This window comes from Carcharodon carcharias, chromosome 4, assembly GCF_017639515.1.
Source record: "Carcharodon carcharias isolate sCarCar2 chromosome 4, sCarCar2.pri, whole genome shotgun sequence".
Taxonomy (NCBI): Eukaryota; Metazoa; Chordata; class Chondrichthyes; order Lamniformes; family Lamnidae; genus Carcharodon; species Carcharodon carcharias.
The window spans coordinates 190,587,266-190,608,473 of record NC_054470.1 but is presented as its reverse complement, the minus strand read 5'-3'; the positions used below and the strand labels follow the sequence as shown (position 1 = coordinate 190,608,473).

At 45.5% G+C, this 21,208-nt stretch overlaps 1 protein-coding gene across 1 annotated transcript in view; it reads left to right on the top strand.

Moving 5' to 3' along the window:
• Nucleotides 1-5,966, top strand: part of cfap99 (cilia and flagella associated protein 99) — a 155,047-nt gene extending 149,081 nt beyond the window's left edge. The window contains exon 15 of the mRNA XM_041185362.1: nucleotides 5,691-5,966. Coding sequence (XP_041041296.1) covers nucleotides 5,691-5,801 — 111 coding nt within the window. The 3' untranslated portion in view covers nucleotides 5,802-5,966. The remainder of the gene's footprint in view (nucleotides 1-5,690) is intronic.
• The last annotated feature ends 15,242 nt before the right edge of the window (nucleotides 5,967-21,208 follow it).

Below are 21,208 nucleotides of genomic sequence, written 5' to 3'. Positions count from 1 at the left end.
TTTATCTTGTTTCTCACTTCAAAAGTCTCCCTAAAACATATCTATTTGACTCCGCTTTGAATCCTCTAAATATCATTCCTGTCCATTGATTTGCTTGTTAACCATTTCAGTTTTTCCTGAGTTGAAGTGTTTATGTCTCAGGTTTGAGTTTTTATCTCTATCTTGTTTTTCTTTCCTGCATGCTGGTATCTCTGTGCCATAAATCCTCAAAGAGGCAAAACAGGTGCTCTGTAATTGCCCAAATGGAGGTACAAAAATTACTAAAACAAAAGCAAAATAGCGCAGATGCTGGAAATCTGAAATAAAAACTGAAAATGCTGGAAAATCACTAGCATAGGGTGGATAGGAGGCAAACCTTGCTGCTCTACCATTGTGCACTACATACTGCTTCAACACTTCCAACACTATTGTAGCATCAAACATTCATAGTGGAGACTGGCTTTTGCTGTTAACATTTTGAGTTAGCCGTGGTTTGTGTTTTTCTTCTGGGAGTGCTCATCTTTTCCTACCTGGAGGTAAACAGAATCATTTAATCCTTCCAGCAGCACCATCTAGTGTCTTTACTTTCACACTGTTGTATATCGTCTGCAAAATAAGGAGTGAAAACAGCAGGCAGCGCTCAGTACTTCATGTATTTCCAAAACACCTGAATTTTAATTTATTTATCTCCTTTTTATCCTTACCCATGTCATCACTGACATAGAATGAATCATTGACAGGGCCCTCAACCGTGTCCGGCCCATCTCCCACGCATCCGCTCTCACGCCTTCTCCTCCCTCCCAGAAACATGATAGGGTCCCCCTTGTCGTCACTTATCACCCCACCAGCCTCCACATTCAAAGGATCATCCTCCGCCATTTCTGCCAACTCCAGCATGATGCCACCACCAAACACATCTTCCCTTCACCACCCCCCCCCCCCCCCCCCCCCCCCCCACCAGCAGCATTCCGTAGGGATCGCTCCCTCCAGGACACCCTGGTCCACTCCTCCATCACCCCCTACTCCTCAACCCCCACCTATGGCACCTCCCCATGCCCACGCAAAAGATGCAACACCTGCCTCTCTCCTCACCGCCCAAGGGCCCAAACATTCCTTTCAAGTGAAGCAGCATTTCACTTGCATTTCCCCCAACTTAGTCTACTGCATTCGTTGCTCCCAATGCAGTCTCCTCTACATTGGAGAGACCAAACGTAAACTGGGCGACCGCTTTGCAGAACACCTGCGGTCTGTCCGCAAGAATGACCCAAACTTCCCTGTCGCTTGCCATTTTAACACTCCACCTTGCTCTCTTGCCCACATGTCTGTCCTTGGCTTGCTGCATTGTTCCAGTGAAGCCCAACGCAAACTGGAGGAACAGCACCTCATCTTCCGACTAGGCACTTTACAGCCTTCCGGACTGAATATTGAATTCAACAACTTTAGATCTTGAACTCCCTCCTCCATCCCCACCCTCTTTCTGTTTCTTCCCCTTTCCTTTTTTTTTCCAATAATTTATATAGATTTTTCTTTTCCCACCTATTTACATTATTTTTAAATCTTTTATGCCCTACTAGCCTTTCCACCCCACCCCCACTAGAGCTTTATCTTGAGTGCCCTACCATCCATTCTTAATTAGCACATTCGTTTAGATAATATCACCATCTTCAACGCCTCTGTGTTCTTTTGTCTGTGACATCTTTTGATTATCTGCTCCTATCACTGCTTGCTTGTCCCTACAACCACACCACCACCCCCCCCACCCCCTTAAACCAGCATATTTTTCACCCCTTTCTTAAGATTCACTCAGTTCTATTGAAGGGTCATGAGGACTCAAAACGTCAACTCTTTTCTTCTCCGCTGATGCTGCCAGACCTGCTGAGTTTTTCCAGGTAATTCTGTTTTTGTTTAGAATGAATCCCAATCCACCAATGCTTCAAGTGTTGTCATCCATGTGTTTAAATCCCTTCTTATATTGGCATCTCTCCCCAATTCTATAGTCACCCCCTACACTTCTCATTCTTATAATTCTGACCTCTTGTACATGCCTCCATCCATTTGACCTCCCTGAATCCCTCAGCCCCTGCCCCTTGAAGATGCTCTGTAAAATACCTCTTTGACCAAATTTCTGCTCACTGCTTCTGGTATTCCTTTCTTTGGCTCAGCATCCATATATGCCTTAGTAAAGCACCTTGAGGCATCTCTCTGTGTTAAAGGTGGCATATAAACACAAATTGGTTTTGATTCCAATCCAGAGACCTCAGCAGGAAAAGTTCCTGTGTGATTGTTAGGTGAGAACAACTTGACTGTGATTTCTTCTGAAAGGTGGTGATGCATGGGGAGGCTAGGTATACCTCAACCAAGATCCTTTATAAGCAAGCTGAGAAAGCAGGCTACTCTGTCATTTGGTTATCACATTCAAACACAATCTCATTCTCACCCAAAGTAGGTTAGCAATCAAGAGCAGGAACCATGATTGATATTATCCTCCTTCACCTAGGGAGATTGAGACAGGTGCAGTACCCCAACTGCTAGCTGATTAAGCTAACCCACCCATGGACAAGGCATTAAATTATAATTCCAGGTTCTAAATTACTTTGTATTACATTGTATGATGTATTTACCCAATAAGTCATTAGGGAAGCTATCAATTTTATACATAAGTAACACAATGATGTCACCCATGATGTAAATAATTTAAGTGAGTGACCTGGTTTGTGAAGTGGGTCTTTCACCTCCAAAGATCTACATGAAATAAGTATCTCAACCAAGTTCCTAATGGATTTGATCCTAATTTAGTGTTGAATTACTTCAATTTCTATGTTAATTTAGCTGTTTCACTGCATAAATATGGGAAGCAGAGATGATACAAGGCTAAATTGGGCAGAGACCCTGGTTGTGGAATTAGTTTAGAATTGCTCCAGCAGCATGCCAGTGTAGACACAATGGACAACATGGTCACTGCCTTGTGCACTGTAAGCTTTGATGGCTTGGGAAGTGCAAATGTTATGTTGGCACAGTCAGGGTTGCTCATCTGACTTGAGTTTGATGCACGTCACTGAGGGAAAAAGGGGATTTAATCTGTGTTTAACCACAGATTAAATACCAACCCCTGGGGAAGTGTACCTGTTCTGGGTGTGGTTAAAGCTGAGGTTGTGGGCAGGATTTTGAGTTTTGGGTCAGGACCTTGACGCTAAGGTAAAATTTAATATGGTAGTATAAATTAGCATATAGTATCCTGGGCTTTATTAATAGAGGTAGGTGCTACCCAGGCCATGGTGACAGACCAGAAAACTCTGTCACTAGAAGGGTTCAAAATTGATAAGGAGGAAGTGTTGAATAGACTGTCAATACTCAAAATTGACAAGGCACCAGGAATGGATGAATGCGTCCAAGGATATTGAAGGAAATTAGAGTAGAAATTGCAGGGGTACTGGCCATAATCTTTCAGTTTTCCCTAGACTCAGGGGTGGTGCCTGAGGACTGGAGAATTGCAAACGTTATGCCCTCGTTCAAAAAAGGTTGCAAGGATAAGCCCAGCAGTTACAGACCAGTCAGTTTAACTTCAGTGATGGGCAAAATTCCAGAAACAATTATTTGGGATAGAATTAGTAGTCACATGGAAAAATATGGGTTGATAAGGAAGAACCAGCATGGATTTCTAAAGGGGAAGTCATGTTTAGCTAACTTGCTTGAGTTTTTTTGAAGAGTAGCAGAAAAGGTTGATGAGGGTAATGCTGCTGATGTGGCATACATGGACTTTGAAAAGACATTTGACACAGTGCAAAACAATCGACTTGTGGGAAAAGTTATTGCTCATGGAATAAAAGGGACAGTAGCAACATGGATACAAAATTGGCTGAAAAGTAGGAAGCAGAGATTAATGGTCAATAGATATTTTTCGGGCTGGAGGAAGGTTTGTAGTGGAGATCCCCAGGGGTCCCTTTCTTTTCCTGATATATATTAATGATCTAGATCTTGGTGTGCATGGAACGATTTCAAAGCTTGCGGATGATACAAAGTTTCGGAGTGTTGTGAACTTCAAGAGGACATAGACAATTTGGTGGAGTGGGCAGATGGCTGGCTGATGAAGTTCAATGCAGAGAAGTGTGAGATGATGCATTTTGGTAGGAAGAACATGGACAATATAAAATAAGGGGTGGAATTTTGAAGGGAGTGCAGGAGCAGAACGACTTGGGTGTATATGTGCATAGATCATTGAAGGTGGCAGGGCAGGTGGAGAGAGCAATTAATAAAGTATGGAGTATCCTGGGCTTTATTAATAGGGGCAGAGAGTACAAAAGCAAGGACGTTATGCTGAATTTATATAAAACCCTCGTCAGACTCAGCTGGAATATTGTGTATGGTTCTGGGCATCATATTATAGGAAGGATGTGAACACATTGGAAAAAGTGCAGAAGAGGTTTACAAGAATGGTCCCAGGGATGAGAAACTTCAGCTATGAGGATAGATTGGAGAAGTTGGGACTGTTTTCCTTGGAGAGAAGAAGGCTGAGAGGAGTTTTCAAAATCATGAGGGGGTTGGACAGAGTAGTTAGGGAGAAGCTGTTCCCACTCGTAAAAGAATCAAGAACGAAAGGTCATAGATTTAAAGTGATTTGCAAAAGAAACAAATTTGGCGTGAGAAAAAACTTTTTCACAAAACCAGTGGTTCAGGTCTGGAATGCGCTGCCTGGAAGTTTGGTGAAGGCAGATTCAATCAAGGCATTCAAGAGAGTATTAGATGATTTTTTAATAGAAACAAGCTACAGAGGTACGGTGAAAAGGCAGGGCAATGGCACTAGGTCATAATGCTCATTTGGAGAGCTGGTGCAGACACAATGGGCCAAATGGCCTCCTTCTGTGCCATAAGGATTCTGTGAAATGGGGTCCCAACCCCAGAGAGTATGGGAAATGGTTACCTGGCAGTGATTTTCAGCAAATTAGCCAATTAGTGGCCATAAGGCGCGCTGACTGTCCAATTAAGAAAGGCAGGTGGGTTCTTGAAGCTGGAGGGCCAATAAAAGGTTCTCTAGCACAGAAGGAGCTCCAGCTTTCTGCATCAGGTAAGGAAGAAAGAGGACGTCGCCATCTTGAAGCATCTTTTCAGCAAGTTTCAAAACTTTTAAATTAAAAAATCGTCACAGCAGCCAGGTCACCATGATAGAGAGGGAACCTCTCCACAAGGCGGCCTGCAACCACAGATATGACCAGGCAGGAGAAGAGGGACTCAAAACTTGTCTGGAGCACTGGACCTTAGTCTGCCGTTGGGATGCTGCCTCCAGGCAGCTAACCTGTTCCCAATGGCATGGAGAGCCCAGAAGCTGACTGGAAAATTCCAGTCGGCCTCTGACTGTTGGCCTTATTAGGCCATTTACCCACCTTAATTGGCTACCAGCCACTTGCGGACAGTTATCCCTTCTTGCACCCAATCCCGCCTCTGAAAATACAGCAGCAGGAGAGGGTGGGGTGGTGTGGAAAACTGGCACACTAGTCTGTGGCACAAGTTTTCACACCTGCCCACCTCTGTACCTGCTACCATAAAGGAGCAAGAATTCTGCCTTGTGTCTCAAAAATCAAAGTTCCTTTGTTTCGCAGGGTTAACATCTCCTCCCACCCACCCGTCTTGATAATAATTCAACAAAAATATATTAAGCACTGATAGCAGTCACATCATATACATCTAATGGAATGTTTGTGTACAATTCTGTCTAGAAATCAAAGGAAATACGCTGGTGGAAGAACATGGAAGACAGCCGTGAAAACAAGGTCCAGCTGCTTAAACTTTGTAGCATAGCCGCTAACGTGACTCAGAAAGCATCCTAATACAGTGCTGCTTAGTGGAGTGGGTGGTGTATCATGACATACTGAGGGCATTTTCCCAAAAACCACTCCAAACTAAATCTGCAGTTTAATTAGTAATTATAGTATATTCATTGTTACAAAAACACCATGTAATAATGTTCCTAATAAATATGTAATTTTAGTTTACAAAATAATTGAAATCTGAATCTATTACTGTTTTAATATGCAGCCTGGAACTTACAAATACAACATTTTGATGAAGGGTCACAGGCCTAAAACATGAATTCTGTTTCTATCTCCACAGATGCTACTGAGTATTTCCAGCATTTTCTAGTTTTATGACAAATTGAAAGTATGTATTGCATTGAAGCAAATGGTGTGGACATACTCCTTGTCCTTCTCTTTAGCGGGGCTTTGTACAGATACTATTGTGATAGTGTTTTTGTACTGCGACATGAGGTGTTGTTCATTTATACCGATTCAATCAGTAACCTTATTTTTAAGTGAATTTTAATTGCTTTCACTGGAAGTGGTTGGACCAGTTAATCTGTCCATCTGTAAACTACCTCAAAATTTAGTAGTGCTATTAGCCGAAGGTTTCCTGGGCCATGTTCATGATCTGACCATATTTTGTATAAAGATTCTACTTGTAAGATCTGTACATGTCAAAATTATTTTGGTGTTAGTTTCCAATTTAGGGACTTTTTGACTTGCATAAAAACAGTATAAACATGAAGAATCCCCGTGTGCTTTCAGCACACTGCCAGCACCTGCTAACCCCCCCTCCCCCACCCCAGGCAGGAAGTAAATTTATTATTGGACAATTTATTGCTTCTCCATAAGCACATTGAGATTTTCATAGACCTGTAACTTTAAACAGATCGCACAATGTTTTAGCAGATGGTATTTAATCAGCACACTAGTTTGTTTACAAAATAGAAACAATGGGCAGAATTTTCTGCTCTGGAGACTAAAGGGGGAATTTTCCATGCCTGCTGGCATCGGGTGTGCTCAGTGGCATGAGCAAACAATATGGCAAGAAGGCCAAAAATCGGTTTCACGATGTAGATAGTCAGCAGCTTTTTCCCCCAGAGTGATAGAGTCAGTTACTAGGGGACATAGATTTAAGATGAGAGGAGAAAACTATAGAGGAGATGTGCGGGCCAAGTTTTTTTCACAGAGGGTAGTGAGTGTCTGGAATTCGCTGCCAGAGGAGGTGGTGGAAGCAGGTACGATAGTCGTGTTTAAGAGGGTGCTTGACAAATACATGAATAAGATGGGAATAGAGGGATACGGACAATGTGATTAGTTGACGGGCAATATGATCGGCGCAGGCTTGGAGGGCCGAAGGGCCTGTTCCTGTGCTGTACTTTTCTTTGATCTTTGTTCTATGTCGTGGAATCGGTGTGCGATCGTCCACTCAGCCTGTCGATGGCAGGCCACATTCCCCACCATCAGACATTGGGAACCTCATTGTAATACATCGGCATATCATTTTAAGGCCAGCCCGCTGTAATCAACCCCCCTCCCCCGCTGGATCACGCCGATGTGTTTCACAACATTATATGTAAGGTGTGCACCTGGCGGGCTGCACTTTGAGGGGAACTCGGAACTGAATGCACAGTAACGTTGTGCAACTCTCGCCAGGGTTGCCTGTTGGGGTCTCTGACTGCAGAGACTGCAGGGTTGGCTCCTTGGGGACAAGGGCTACCTGAAGAGGACATGTCTGATAACACCTATGTGGTGGCCTCAGACTGGTATATTGAAGTTCATTCTGCAACTCGCAACTTGGTGGAGCATCAGGATGCTGAAAATGAGGTTCTGGTGCCTGGACCAGTCACCTGGAGCCCTGCAATATAGTCCACGGAGGGTCTCACACATTGATATTGCTTGCTGCACCCTTTACAACCTGGTGCTGCAATAGGGAGAAGAGCTGGCTGAGGAGGAGATGCAGGACCTGGAGGTCTGCTCCGATGAGGGGCACGTCAATGTTGATGAGGGTGAGGAGGTCCTCGAAGGCAATGATGATGGTGATGAAGCCCTCACACTGGCCAGACGAGGCAGGCACACTAGGGAAGCCTTCATAGCTGCTAGATAGATGGATGATGATGACCCCTTCAGGAGCACAGAGTCACTAATCACAGATGCTGAAGAGATGGGGTTGGGGGGGGGAGGGGGGTGTTGCAGCCCCACTTAACAGGTGCTGAGAGCACACAGAGAGTGACGGAATTCTGTGACACCTGCCCACGACATTCTGGCAGCAATGACAAGCACCATGAAGGTACAGGCATCACTAACATGTCCAGGAAGTGTGAGGCTGGACCATCACTTTGGTCTGAAGGCTGAACAAAGCACAGGGAAGAGGCCCTGGACTGAGACACCTGCCTTTACCTTGTGCAGAAAAGGTTTCACATCTGAGTGACACAACCACTGCTCATCAGAACAAGGAGCCGTAGGCAGGGAGACATTCTTTGGAGTTTATTTACAAAAGTGAACATTATGTATAAGTGATTAACATCCATACCAAAGCTGTGCAACTACATCTTCTTAACTTTCCTAACCCTGCCACTACGTTTTGGTGCTCACTGAACATCCACTTTGGAGGTGGAGGCAGCCTGCTGACTGCTACGCCCTGTTATCTATGATGACCTTGGTGGGTGTCCTCTGCAGAGCCAAAACTGGAGGGCCCTGCCCTGCTCATGGGTTCCTGCTGTGTGACAGTAGCACCCTCCTCGGCCTGTGGAGCTAGAACTGCTGAGGATTCAGATGGGGCAGACACTCTCGGAGTCACCTGGATGGATGGCCCCGGGGGGTACACCTCGGGGGGTATATCCTCCTCCCTCTGAGTGCCCAAGGGCCCTTGGCTGACTCCTTGAGAAGGGCTAGCTGGAGTGAGATTAGGCTGCCCCGCACCCCTCTCGCATACATACTGTTGGAGACCAACTATGGTGTTGGCAATGGAATCCAGCCCATGCAGCAGTGACGTCCTGGACCAAGGTCTCCTTGGCGGCCACCATCCTACCAGTGTTGGCATGTGGGCGCTATTACTTCAGCCTGAAGGTGGACGGACTTGTCCACCCTGCCTTGCAATCTGAGGAGTGCAGTGGACATCCCTTCCTGATGTTCCCGAGCTTGCCGTTGCAGCTTCAGCAAGAGTGACACGACCGAGTCCAGAGGCTCATCATCTGATTCGGACTAAGCAAATTTCTGGCCTCCAGCAGTCCTCCGAGTGCCGGACACCTGGAAAGTTCCTGCTACCGCCTGCTGTGGTTCAAATAGTGTGACATACTCACCAGATTGTAATCCTGAGGCTACTCTAAAGCTAGCTCCCACCAAGGTCTGTGTCTATCCAGTAGTGGAGCGTGTGGGTGAGTGCTGTGATGGGTCTTCAGGGAGGGTTTCAGCGGATTCCCCACTCTTCCCATATATCCCATCATGTACCTAAGTCCTATGGCGTCTCGAACTTTCTGATTACAGTGCCTGACCATTCTCTGCAAATTATCTACATGACAGAAGCCTCTGCCTCTAAGATCTTGGAGGTTGGCCAAGACATCTCCGAGCCCTGCTTCAGAGATTCATTTAACGTTGCCTCATGAGTTTTGAACCTGGAGGCTGCTTTACTCCCCAATGCTTCTGCAATGCAAAGTGCTCAACGTGGGTCTTACAGGATTGAATGGTGGTGTGCAAGGAGTTGATGCATCTTTCATTGGCCTCCACGTACTTTCTATGAGCCTTGAGTGTGCTTTAGATATGAATCAAAATTCAGAGCTCTTCGGCACTCTTGTCTGCCTGCAGCATTACCTCATGTTTTTGTGTACATCTGAACAGCATCCCCGTATTACTCCCCACCTTCCCACCTCCATGATTTAAGGGTACAGATCTTACTGACACATTTTGAGCCTTGTGATTCCTGCTAGGTGGTTAAAAGTATGCGACCTAGGAGTTGTGTGCGGAGGCCCAAGATGCCCGACTTGGACATGGAAGGATGCAGCACTGGACCAGATGGTCTCGCCAGCGTCTCATGACATTAACCCTCTGCCAACTCTCAGATGGACAATCGACATGGTCATGTGTACCTTACAATTGTGCCTGGTTTCCGTGTGCATATGTCAGGCTGGTGGAATGAAAATGTGGAAGCCTCAAAAGGATTCAGAGCGAGGCTCCAATATATCTAATGCGTGCTCTTGATTATCAGCGATTTAGATCCTTAAGGCCTAGATGGACTGTCAGCATTTTCAGGCCCACAAATGCCATGGCTAGGCAGCAAGGAAAATTGGGAGACTCCAAACAGGCATAGTCATGAATGCTTCACAGATATCGGACTGTGCTGTTCCTGAAGCTTTCACAGTCCACTGAAAGGTGAGCTGAAGTCCAGCCTTGCATTCATGACTGAGAGTTACAGATGACTGTGTCCTGAAGATGTATCTAATGCTGGGGTATGATGATGCCTGAACACTAGTGTTGTATAAATGATTGCCTATGCGGACAAACTGCAGTGAGGATTCAGAATCACCCTCACACATGAAGGTGATAACCAATGATTGTCTTCCTTGAGGCACCTCGCCAGACTGCTGGCATATTGCCACAAGAGCACTGAGGATTGCAGAGCTGCTCTTGCATCTTGAAGACTACGGTCAGTAGTGGAATGTTGGTGAGAAGCTTGAAAGGGCTGCACCATCTCAACTCTGCTCAAGAAACGCCCTGTTGCAGTTTTCCCATTACAGAAAGGCCACATGCTCCTGACACAGGCTTGCCTTCCAAGAATAGAATATTGTGACACTGAAGTATAAGTGTTCATTCAGAGACTGATGTGCTACGTTGAGATGATTAGGATCTTAACAAAGGTGTTAAGGTGAACCCAACATGGAGGACACTGGTCAAAGAGCCTCTTATGAGCCCGTCGTCATCATCTTCCTGGAACCTGGTGGCTATAAGCATGTCATGTGCACACCTTCCTCATCTGGCCCATGCTATGACCTCTTCTTCAGGAGCCTCCGCTTCCTCATCCTCATCAAGCTCAGCCCTCTCACCATCCTCATCATCAGAGGAAACCTGAAGCTCCTCCCTCTGGGGAGAGTATTGGAGAGCGCCGCCTGACCAGACATCGAAAACACATCTTCAACATGCCTGTGGTCTGCTCAATTGTGTTGCTGAGTGAACAGCGTTCTATCTCTCCTCTGAGGTCTTTGTGGCTGCCAAATGGGTATCATCAGCCACATCTTTTGTGGGTAGCCAGCCCTGGATGCCCTGGAGTCCCTGGAATATATATGGCACTTGCGAGTGACACAAAATGCATGAGCTTCCAGGATATCTCACACATAGCTGCATCATCTGCTTCTGGTGGTTGCAGACCAGCTGCAAATTGAGAGAGTGGAACTCCTTCTGATCAATTGCACATGAATTAAAGCCACATGAATGAAGTCGATGCTATCCTGCACCTGTGGGAATCTGGAGATCACTGCAAATCCCACTGCTCTGGCAGCCTGACTGGCTTCTTCCAGGGAGAACTGGACATAATGGTGCGCCTCAGTGACCCCTCGGATGCATTTATGAGCGGGAGATTGTGATACTCTCTAGAGGTCCCCAGTGGACCCCTGGAATGAGCCACTCGCAAAAAAGTTGAGTGCAGTCACCTTAAGAGCCACTGGCAATGGATGGTCTCCCATTCCCTGTAGCTTCAACCCCTCCTGGAGAATGTGGCAGATATGAATCATCACATCCCTAGATATGCGAAGGCAACTTCAGCATTGTCACTTGCTCATTTGGAGGTACAAGAGGCAACTTCTATACACCCTTGGTCTTGCCGGATGCCTCCGCTCAACGTGTCTATCAGCATCAGCTTCCGGTGTTGATGGGGCCCCGCTGGCCTCTGTTCATCAGGGTGAGGCTCTTCCCTTAGTCCAGCCTGGCAGCTACAGGCCTTCCATCACCTCCTTAGTTGCCCAATTGCCAAGATGAACACAACATTGCCTGCTTCATCCATGAGGCACTCGTGCTCTTCTCTGCGGAAACAGAAACATGAATGAACATAAGACTGCAAATGGTCACCCTCCAGTCGTGAACGAGGGAGTCGTTCTGGAGCCCATTAGTTACTTTCATCCCAACCATTACATCCCCACTTAGTCCATTGTAGCGCTTTTACTGCCTTCTGGATCACTGTTAGGGCACCCTCCTCCCAACACACCCCCCTCCACACCCCCCATCCCCCACAAAGCACCAGAGCCATGACAGGGCTTTGACACAGGGGCTTGGATCTGACTGAGTGCTGCAGACGAGTGAAGCTTCAGTCAGGGCACTGTCAGACTGTAACTCTTTCGAGTACAAACACGTTTCCATCTGTTCCTATTCAGATGAAGTTACATTGTTTCACAGTTTGCCATTGTGAGATTTGAACTCTTGATCTTGGGGTTACAAACCCAGTACCATAACCACTTGACTATTTAGGCCAAGCCCATAGATGTTGTAACTCTTTCGAGTACAAACACGTTTCCATCTGTTTCAGATGAAGTTACATTGTTTCATAGTTTGCCATTGTGAGATTTGAACTCTTGAACTTGGGGTTACAAACCCAGTACTGTCAGACTGTATCCTTTGGAATACACAGCAGACCCAATTTGCACTCGTTATGAGAGAATTGGGCCCGGGGGGGCCTTCAATTCTACAACCTGGCAGCTGCAAGGTTTCATGGTCTTAGGGCCATTAGGCATATGCATTTTGGCCCGTGGCCCTTTTCAGTTAGTTCCTTCTGACACCCGGGATTTCCCACGAGAGGGACAAAGGGTCTTTGGAAGCCCATCCTCCAATGGCCCCAGTTGGATTTATACTCTTGCAAGAATGCACAACATGAGTTAAGGCACCACATTCCTTAAATTGACTGTTGCTAACATGTCTCAGCTGTGCCTTCCTCTCCATTTGGGAAATTGGAAATTAGTTGGGCACCCCTTCAATCGGCCCACTTGTGCAGTAGTTGACTCCGCCCACAAGCCCCAAGAGCCCTCCCCTGGCAATTCTTTTCATAGCTTGTTTTTGTATTGTGTCATTGGATCGGCATGAAAAATGTTGATGCTGAGGTTTTCCTACCAGACCAGCTTCAAGCACCCGTGACCGTTGAAATTCCTCCTGTGCTGCTGAAAGAGCATCATGTGCAGATTTCTCTCCCTCCAATCATTCCCCTTCCTCCCCCTCTAATCCTTGATCCCATTATTATAGTCGTGATATCCCTGTCCTCCCTGCTGAACTGTTTGATGTTGATGTCCCAATACCCCATCTAGACCTGACCCCTACCCATCTTGAGGCCTATTGCAGTGTGACTAACAGAGCCAACACCCCCATGAGACCATCAAGTGCCCATCTACATTACCTGTTCCCCATCTACAGATGCCTCCCCTGACTGTGACATCTGCAGCCCAGTAACAAGCCACCAACCCCCAGGACTGACATGTGCGAGGGACTGACCATGCCCTGCACACAATGCTGGGCACAACTGACACAGGACTGACAGGCCCTCCCCTTCCATGGACTGGGACCAGGATGGGCGTGCCAAGCACTGCTATCTAAATGATGGCGTATATACCCAGGACTGCCGATGCGATATCCGGTCATGAATCACACCAGTCTATTGCCCAGGATGGTCTATGCATTCTGGCCCCGACTCATTTCCCCCCTCCATCGCCCTTACCCCAATCATGTGTCTATGCTCTCATCCGCAGTCATTACCCCCCTCCCCAGTCACGTGCCTGTGCTCACTTGTCCAGTCAGCCCCCCAACAGTCAAGCCTTTACCCTGCAGCACCTTCCCTTACCTGTCTTGTTTAACCACATTCCCCCTACCCCTAAGTCAAGCTGTTGCCCTCCAGGCCCTTCCACTTCCCACTGATCTCATATGGTAAGCCTTGGCTCTGACCCTGCCCAGCTGAGTTTCCGCTGGTCTTGCCTATGCAGCCCTGGCATGGAGTCGGAGTAGCCATGAATGCCGCACTATGAAAGGTAGGTGAACATACCTCAAGGTCATGAGTGAAGTGCTGCTCGCCAGGTGCGCATCACTTATACCCAGTCATGAATCACACTGGTCTATTTAGCTGCAGGCGTGGCCCCATGATCTGGGTGGGGGTGTGATTCTGGTGACCTGCCTTTTTAGTGAGCATTCATGATATTCAAACGAACGCAAATGGGGTTCCTGACATATGGCAGCTACCCAATCCACCATGAAAGTTGGGAGTGGAAAATTGTGACCTATTTTTATGCCGGCAGGAAACAAACTTTTGGCCCTTCTCCACATTTCCCATCCTACCTGCCATGATGCCCGCTGTTGGGCTGGAAAATGCCGCCCAATGTAACTTATACACTTTGTTCATATTATTAACTTCTCATACATACCAAAGTATTAGAAATCAGTCACAATAATGTACCAATCTGTATTTCTAACACTAAAAAGATAATATATAATCAAAGAAGTATCACAGCTGGTTTTTATAACCAAAATATGTTGATTTTCAATTCCTCCTTCACATATAATGACTCTCATGGTTAGACAGTGAATTTGACGGAGTCCCAAATCCTTGCCAATACAGCTCTCCAACTGACCTTCCTTTCCATCCTAAGGTGGAAACAAAGTACTTTGATAACTCCAAATGAATTGACATACGTTTAGGAAGTTACAAGCAGCATGGAACTGCATGTAAAACACCACGACCTATCAGCTGCACAGTCTTCAATTATAGAGTAAACCACTCCATTTTTCCAGGATCTATCAATGTATTCTTTGGTTTATTGTAACTCTGCGGCTAACAGGGTATAATGTGCTTCTGAATTTCACATTTTTATTGTTGGGTTATTTCACATTCTTATTGATCTGATCTTTTAAAATCTTTTTCTCTTGATTCACCATTTTGCTGCTGAAGGTGTTGGCCCCTTACTGGGTTCCACAGACCCTTACACCCTCGGGTCTCTCACTCAAATGGTCAATTTTTTTGTGTGAACTCTCAGTATCAGCAAACTAACTACGGAGACATCAGAGTGAAGCCAATCAATCCACACACAAAACCCAGTCAGGCACTTCTAACAGGTCATTCTGAAGGAATGAGGAATGGAATGATTGCTGGTTATTCCTGCTCTAACCCACAGGCACAAATGCTACTTATAGCAACCCAACCCCTGCCTCGATTAAGATCAACAAACCCAGCAGAGACTGGGGACCAAATCTGGGACCTTTTTGTTAAGAAACAAATTGAAGAGCTAAGGTCTATCAGATCAGCACCAGCAAAGATAAAAAGAAAGAAGAGATTTTTAACCTGATGGAGGTGAGCGCTCAAACATTTGTGACACCAACCAACATGCCAGCTTCATCTCACTTTGGGCTATCTTACATGAGACAGAATGGGTAGCCACCTAATGATAGCTGAAGGTCAATTAACAAAGGCTGGCTGGAAGTTTCCAGTCAGCCCCCACCCCCCCCAGCCCCGAGACGGCACAGGGACCTGGTCAGCTGCTTGGAAGTGGCCTTCTGTCAGCAGACAAGAGAGCCAACGCTCCAGCATAAGGAAACCACCTCGCTGCAACCCTCTCCGCTGCCTGCCTGGAAACAGCTACAGCCACCGACCCCTTGTGGAGAGGCTCTCCGTCCACAATGGTGGCCAGCTGCTCAGTTTAATTTTTATTTCAAACTTTCACAAGTTGGAGAGAGAGGCACCCCCTCTCTCTTACCTGAGAAAGGAGCCTGCTGTTTTAGGGTGATCAGACATCCAGATTTCACAGGAACAATCCCATTTTTTCATGAAATGTTCCGGTGTCCTGGCAATTAGAAGTTCAAATGCTCCAGTTTTCATCTTTTCCCTTTTTGTCAATTACAACCTGAGCCTGGGGAGAAGAAAATCTGTGTGAAATTTCATCCTTCTTCCTGTAAACGCACATCACATTACAGATACTAAAGCAGTCCATGTCCAAATGTAGCAAGACCTGTACAATATCCAGGCCTGGGCTGAGAAGTGACTAGTAACATTCGCACCACACAAGCGCCAGGCAATTACCATCCCCAAGAAGAACCTAACCATCACCCCTTGACATTACCATTGCTGAATCCCCCACTATCAACATCCTGGGGTTACCACTGACCAGAAACTGAACTGGACTAGCCATATAAATACTGTGGCTACAAGAGCAGGTCAGATGCTAGGAATCCTGCATTGAGTAACTCACCTCCTGACTCGCCAAAGTCTGTCCATCATCTACAAGGCACAAGCCAGGAGTGTGATGGAATACTCTCCACTTACCTGGTTGAGTGCAGCTCCCACAACACTCACCACCAACTTCTATAAGACCGTAAGACATAAGAGCAGAAGTAGGCCATTTGGCCCATCAAGACTGCTCCGCCATTCAATGAGATCATGGCTGATCTGATAATCTTCAACTTCACTTACCTGCCTTTTCCCCATAACCCTAGATTCCCTTACTGATTAAAAATCTGTCCATGTCAGCCTTGAATATACTTAACAACCCAGACTCTACAGCCCTCTGCCATAAATAATTCCACAGATTCACAACCCTCTGAGAGATGAAATTCCTCCTCATCTCTGTTTTAAATGGGTGTCCCCTTACACTGAGATTATGTACTCTGATTCTAGACTCTCCCACAAGGGGAAACAACCTCTCAGCATCTACCCTATCAAGCCCCCTAAGAATTTTATGTTTCAATAAGGTCGCCTCTCATTCTTCTAAACTTCAATGAATACAGGTTCAACCTATTCAACCTCTCCTCATAAGAAAATCCCTCCATGCCCAGGATCAACCTAGTGAACCTTCTCTGGACTGCCTCCAATGCCAGTGTATCTTTCCTCAGATAAGGCAACCAAAATTGTTCATAGTATTCTAGGTAAGGTCTAACTAGTGCCTTGTATAGTTTTAGCAAAACTTCCCTATTTTTATACTCGAATCTCTTTGAAATAAAGGCCAACATTCCATTTGCCTTCCCTATTACTTGTTGAACTTATATGTTAGCTTTTTAGGATTCATGCACAAGGACCCCCAAATCCCTCAGCCTTCTGCAGTCTTTCACCATTTAAATAATATTCAGCTCTTCTATTCTTCCTGCCAAAGTGCATAACCTCACATTTTCCCACATTACATTCCCGCTGCCAAGTTTTTGCCCACTGACTTTACCTGTCTATATCCCTCTGTAGACTCCTTGTGTCATCCTCACTGCTTGCCTTCCCACCTATTTTTGTGTCATCCACAAACTTGGTGATAGTACATTCACTTCCCTCATCTAAGTCATTAATATATATTGTAAATAATTGTGGTCCCAGCACTGATCCCTATGGCACTCCACTAGTTACAGGTTGCCATCCCGAAAATGCCCCCCTTATTCCAACTCTCTGTCTTCTATTAGTTAGCCAATCCTCTATCCATGCTAATATACTATCCCCAACACCATGGGCTCTTATCTTATTAAGTAGCCTTATCGAATGCATTTTGGAAATCCAAATTTATTACATCTACTGGTTCCCCTTTATCTGTCCTGCTTGTTACCCTCCTCAAAGAATTCTAATAAGTTTGTTAGGCATGATTTCCCCTTCATGAAGCCATGCTGACTCTGAATTTACAGCTTAGGTAAAATGAGTAGAGTACTACAAATTTCATTAACCAGAGTATCATCAGTATCATAGAAATAAGAAAGGTTGCAAAGGCTTGAATATGAAAGGGGAATTGGAATAATCTTTATAGATAGGGAAATGGTCTTCATGCCTTGAACAGATCTGGGCTTCTTTGGTAATTTGTTATTGTTGAGAAGAAAGGTATGTGGCATGGTGTTTGTGAGTCTTATGATACACAAATTAACAAGTGCATTTGTTTTACCCAACAACAGTGATTTCAATATTGCTGAAAAAAGAGATATATTGCTGAAGTTTTGAGTTACACTCATCAAGACAAACTCAAGAATGCCAAATTTTAAACAAAAAGCTTTGGCAACATGTCTCTCTTTTCAGCAATATTTTTCTTGCATTAATAGAGACAGCAGGCAGAGTTTCCGTAGAATCATGAAAGCTTGTGTCAACTACCCACTGTCACTGTCAAAAGATCGGTTTCTACCCTCATTGCCAACATCTCGCATAACATTTTGGAAAATCCTGGTTTTTTAACTCTTCTCCTTAATAAATGTTATTTAAACTGTAGCACAACAATACGATTGATCATAATTTGTTTATGGTTTCCATTTTACATTTTCCAAGACATTAGACCCAATGGAAAGGTCATTCTGCCTATTTTAAGAGCGTGGGATAAGGGTCTGGGTTGCAAACCCACACACAGCAATCCAGACACCAGTGGCAGCATTACAGGGATGGCGATTTCAGATTCTCACAATTTTCATGGAGTCAGGCCAGCTTCCAAAGGAGACCTGGTTCATGCCAGTGCCATAGTTTGGCATAGGGGCATGAGGGAGCCATCAGGCATGTGTGGGGCATAGCTTGCCATAGGGGGCATGAGGGGCATAACGAGGACCTTTTCAACTCACCTATCAACAGGACCATTCATGCAGACTATGGTTCATGGCCCCCCTGAAGCGTCATGAACCACGACTCTTTAAAAACCTGTCGCGACACCATAAAAATTGCAGAGGGGTAGGACATGCCTATCTCCACAATGGAGCCAGCCAGGTCAGGTGTGGGCTTTTCATCTGAGCCAACCAACAGCCTTAAAAAACACTCCCGAAAATCAGATAGCCCAGGAATGGGGTTGGGAATCCCAGAATTGAGACCTGCCCTCCATTTTAAAAGGACTCCTGAGTCATCCCAATTGGGCGAAAATCCAGGCCAACGATTCAGGTTGATGATCTTTCACCTTCAGATTTCCAGCATGTGCAGTATTTTGCTTTTGTCTTCTCGATTTACAGAGATTGACAAAAGACCCAGAGGCGACATATGAGAGATAAATAATTTTTATCCACTGAGTGGTTAGGATCTGGAATGCACTACTCAATAGTGTGGTGGATTCAATCGTGGCTTTCAAAAGGGAATTGGATAATAGAGTCAAAGTTATACAGCACAGAAACAGGCCCTTCGACCCATTGTGTCCATGTCGGCCATCAAATCTAATCCCATTTTCCAGCACTTGGCCCATAGCTCTGTATGCTTTGGCGTTTCAAGTGCTCATCTAAACACTTCTTAAATGTTGTGAGGGTTCGTGCCTCTACCACTCCCTCAGGCAGTGTGTTTCAGATTCCAACCACCCTGTGGGGAAAACATGTTTCCTCAAATCCCCTGTAAACCTCATGCCCCTTATCTTAAATCTGTGCTCCCTGGTTATTGACGCCTCCGCTAAGGGGAAAAGTTTCTTCCTATCTACCCTATCCATGCCCCTCATAATTTTGTCTACCTCTATCAGATCCCCCCTCAGCTCTCTCTGCTCTAAGGAAAATAACCCCAGTGTCTCTTCATAGCTGAAATAATCCAGCCCAGGCATCATCCTGGTGAATCTCCTCTGCACCCTCTTCAGTGCAATCACATCCTTCCTATAGTGTGGCAACCAGAACTGCACATAGTACTCCAGCTGTAGCCTAACTAGCGTTTTTTACAGCTCCAACATAACCTCCCTACTCTTATATTCTATGCCTCGGCTAATAAAGGCAAGTATTTCATATGCCTTCTTAACCACCTTAGCTACCTGTGCTGCTGCCTTCAGGGATCTATGGACATGTACACCAAGGTCCCTCTGATCCTCTATATTTCCTAGGGTCCCACTATTCATTGTGTATTCCCTTGCCGTGTTAGTCCTCCCAAAATGCATCACCGCACACTTTTATGGGTTAAATTCCATTTGCCACGGCTTTGCCCATCTTCCCAGCCCATCTATATCGTCCTGTAATCTAAGGCTTTCCTCCTCACTATTTACGACACCACCAATTTTCATGTCATCTGCGAACTTACTGATCATACCTCCTATATGCACGTCTACATCATTAATGTACACTACAAACAGCAAGGGTGCCAGCACCAATCCCCTGCCGTACACCACTCGTCACAGGCTTCCAATCACAAAAACAACCATCAACCATCACCCTCTGCCTCCTGCCACTAAGCCAATTTTGGATCCAATTTGCCAAATTGCCCTAGATCCCATGGGCTCTTACCTTTTTGACCATTCCTTCATGCGGCACCTTGTCAAGAGCCTTACTGAAGTCCATGTAGACTACATCAACTGCACTACACTCATCTACACAACGAGTCACCTCCTCGAAAAGTTCAATCAAATTTGTTAGACATGATTTCCCCCAAAAAAGCCGTGCTGACTTTCCCTGATTAATCCCTGCCTCTCCAAGTGGAGATTAATCCTGTCCCTCAGAATTTTTTCCAATAGTTTCCCTACCACTGATGTTAGACTCACTGGTCTATAATTACCTAGTGTATCCCTACTACCTTTCTTGAATAATTGTATCATATTCGCTGTCCTCCTGTCCTCTGGCACCTCTCCTGTGGCCAGAGAAACTTTGAAAATTAGTGTCAGAGCCTTTGCAATCTCCTCCCTTGTCTCACATAGCAGCCTGGGATACATCTCATCTGGGCCTGGGGATTTACCCACTTTTAAGCCTGCTAAAACCATTAATACTCCTCCCTTTCAATCTAATTTGTTCAAGTATATCACAGTCCCCACTCCCTGACTTCTACACCTACATCGTCCTTCTCCATAGTGAACACAGATGAAAACTAATCATTTAAAACCTCACCTATGTCCTCTGGCTCCTTGCAGATTGTCACTTTGGTCCCTAATGGGCCATACTCTTTCCCTGGTTATCCTCCTGCCCTTAATATATTTATAAAATGCTTTGGGATTCTCCTTTATCTTGCCCGCCCATGTTTTTTCATGCCCCCTCTTCACTCTCCTAATTACTTTAAGTGCACCCCTACACATTCTATACTCCTCCAGGGCTTCCGCTGTTTTCAGCCCTCTGCTTCTGCCATAAGCCTCTGTTTTTTTCCCTTATCCAATCCTCTATATCTCTTGACATCCAGGGTTCCCTGGACTTATTGGTCCTACCCTTCACCTTTACAGGAACACGTTGGCCCTGAACTCTCACTATTTCCATTTTGAATGACTCCCACTGGTCTGATGTAGAGTTTCCTCCAAGTAGCTGCGCCCAGTCCATTTTGGCCAGATCTTGTCTTGTCTTTTATTGAAATTGGCCTTCCCCCGATTCAGGACCTTTATTTCTGGTCCATCTTTGTACTTTTCCGTAACTACCTTAAGTCTGAGAGTTATGGTCACTAACCCTGAAATGCTCCCCCACTGACACTTCTACCCCTTGCCTGGCTTCATTCCTTCAGATTAGGTCCAGTACTGTCCCTTCTCTTGTAGGACTTTCTACATGCTGGCTCAAAAAGCTCTCCTGGATGCATTTTAAGAATACCACCCCATCGAAACCTTTCACATTAAGACCTA